Genomic DNA, 2,408 nt, shown 5'->3' with positions numbered 1-2,408 from the left:
ACCAGGACTCACTTTTTCCCAGCTCTGTTCCTGAGATCCTGGATGTAGTTGGTTCTCTCTATGGGATGCCCTCGGGATTTGTTGAACACTGCAGAGATGGGGACAGGACAGGTCTGAGTCACAACTTTTGGGGCTTCACAAGGATTTTAACCCCTTCAACCAAGCACAGCTGCCCTCCCTGCAGCCACCTCAAACCTTCAGGACTCCCCAAATTCCACCCCCATCCAACCCAGAGCCCACACTCACACTCTATGGCAGCGTTGGGCTCCATGCCTTCCACATCAATCAGGTACCTGAGCAAAAAAAACCCAATTACACCCAATTAACGAGGAAAAAAAACACAGCTCGGGGGTGATTCAAACAGCAGGAGGAACTGGGAGGTTGGCAGAGCTTTCATTTAGGTGCCAGGCTGGGGGATCAGCATCTGCTGTGCTGAAATTGGGATAAAAAGTGACAATCTGTGGAGGGCTGGGATTACACAGATCACCTGACTCTGTTTCCTTGGCATTGTTTCCTCCTGGAAATGCCCCCCCCCCGAACCCCCTGTGACGAGGACAACTCACCTGCACACCAGGTAGCCAGTCCTGTTCAAGCCATGGGTGCAGTGAACCCCGATGAGTTTGTCTGTAACACCCAAAGCAGAGGATGTTTGAGTTCCCCTTTCCCCCCAAAATCCCCCCCAGAACAAACCCCTCTGCACTAACCTCTCCATCAGACACCAATAAACTGCCACACACAACATTCCATCACTATATTTACACCTGATTATGTTTAATTTATTTACTAATATTTATTTTTATCTTCTCTTACTGACTGTTATTTATTTATTGTGTCTAATTTTATTTATGTCAACCTGCTGCCTTGACATTCCCAGGCCAAGGGAAGGGAAAAGAAGTCCCTGCTGCCCCCTAAAACCCCAGCACTGGGACAGCAGGGACACCCACGCTCACCATTGTCCTTGTTGTCATTCAGGAACTTCTTCACCACACACTTGAACTGGAAAATGGTGTGTTTGCTGGGGATTTCGTGCCCCATGGTCAGGATCTTCGAGTAGCAGAGCGTGGCTGGGAGCTCCTGCAAGGAAGGACAGCCCATCATTTCCAGGAAAAAAGGGTTTTTTAAAATTAATTAATGAACCAGAACCCAAAAAAAAATGAGATTTTCCAACTGAGCCCAAAAGAGTAGCAACACAGTTCTGGGTTAAAACCCCTCTGCTTCACTCCTTTGATGCAGCACCAAAATCCCACGTTATTTTTCCCGCCTTCCTTTGCTCCCTGGGGAGGGCACCCAGAGGCTGGAATGCTTTTCCAAGCAATTATCCACACGCCCAGAGCCGTTTCCAACCAGGAGATCCCATAAAAAACCAGCTTTAGGGCAGCCCCAAACTCGTGCTGGTTCCCCAGGGTGGTCCCTGAGCAAGGACAAAGACCCCCCGTGGGGTTCCAATGGTTCATCTCAGCCCCCGCCAGAGATTCCAGCGCCTCACACTCCTGGAATTCTCCTCCTGGAGGCAAACCCTGCCCATTCCCAGCCCCCCAGACCCACCTCTGGCCCGTAGTAGCGCCGGGTGTAGGTGAGGTCGATGATCAGCCCCAGCTCCTCCTTCCTCTCCCTGATTTTCCTGAGGAGGTCGTGGGGGGAAAACCTCTCCTCTGGAGAGAGATTCCTGTCAAAACTCTGAGGGGAAACCGCGTTTCAGAGCAGGCATTAAACTCCCTCCCTGGACCCCCCCTAAATGCCCCTTTCCCGGGGCTGTTCCTCCCCCGCTCAGGGCCCGGGGGGTCCCTCACCTTCTTCAGGGGCACCTTGAAGGCGATGAAGCGGGTTCCCGGTATCCTCCTGCCCAGGGGGATGTAGTCTGTCCACCTGGAGCCGGGAACGGGACGGGGGTGGGGGGGGGTTAAATTGGGGGAGAGACCCCCAGGCCTGGGACCCACAAACAGGCCCTGTCCCGGGAGCCTCCCAACCCCTCGGTCCGAGACCCTCCAACCCTTCCAGACCCAGCGGCCCGCGGGCCCTACAACCCCCCTGTCCCTTAGACGTGGCCGTCGGGGCCGGGCAGGGCCGCACTCACCGCTCGGGGACCCGGGACGCCCCCTTGCCCGCCATGATGGCGACAGCGCTGCGTCACTTCCGCTCCCGCCCCGGCCCCCCGCGGGCACTGCGAGGCCACGCCCACAGTGAAGGCCACGCCCTGCAGAGGTGAGACCACGCCCATAGGTGTGAGGTCACGCCCATGAGTGGAAGGACACGCCTACGTATTGTGAGACCACGCCCCCCGAGGCGCTGCGGGGCTCTGGCGCCGCCTAGCGGTCACGGGTGGGAATGACAGCGGCGGGACGGGACAGGGAGAGGGACAGGGAGAGGGACAGGGAGAGGGGCAAGGAGAGGGACAGGGAGAGGGACAG

The 2,408-nt window shown here is 56.4% G+C and overlaps 2 protein-coding genes across 2 annotated transcripts in view; one reads left to right on the top strand and one right to left on the bottom strand.

Annotated features, from left to right (window-relative positions):
* Window positions 1–2,146, bottom strand: LOC114072602 (RNA/RNP complex-1-interacting phosphatase-like). Its single transcript, XM_027910479.1, has 7 exons — window positions 2,075–2,146; window positions 1,791–1,866; window positions 1,546–1,677; window positions 951–1,074; window positions 564–624; window positions 247–293; window positions 1–88 (listed from the first exon to the last, which is right to left on the bottom strand). Exons 1-7 carry the CDS (start codon window positions 2,107–2,109, stop codon window positions 9–11), a joined length of 555 nt encoding a protein of 184 aa, XP_027766280.1. The 5' UTR covers window positions 2,110–2,146; the 3' UTR covers window positions 1–8.
* The window catches only part of LOC114072601 (prominin-2-like), a 6,961-nt gene continuing 6,663 nt past the window's right edge, over window positions 2,111–2,408 (top strand). The window contains exon 1 of the mRNA XM_027910477.1: window positions 2,111–2,202. Within this exon, the coding sequence (XP_027766278.1) occupies window positions 2,111–2,202 (92 nt within the window). The remainder of the gene's footprint in view (window positions 2,203–2,408) is intronic.

Source organism: Empidonax traillii, unplaced genomic scaffold (genome assembly GCF_003031625.1).
Source record: "Empidonax traillii isolate 1590-97213 ecotype Southwest subspecies unplaced genomic scaffold, ASM303162v1 scaffold3570:size12307, whole genome shotgun sequence".
NCBI classification, from domain to species: domain Eukaryota; kingdom Metazoa; phylum Chordata; class Aves; order Passeriformes; family Tyrannidae; genus Empidonax; species Empidonax traillii.
Note: the sequence above shows the minus strand (reverse complement) of the source record. Positions and strands in the feature narration are given on the sequence as shown.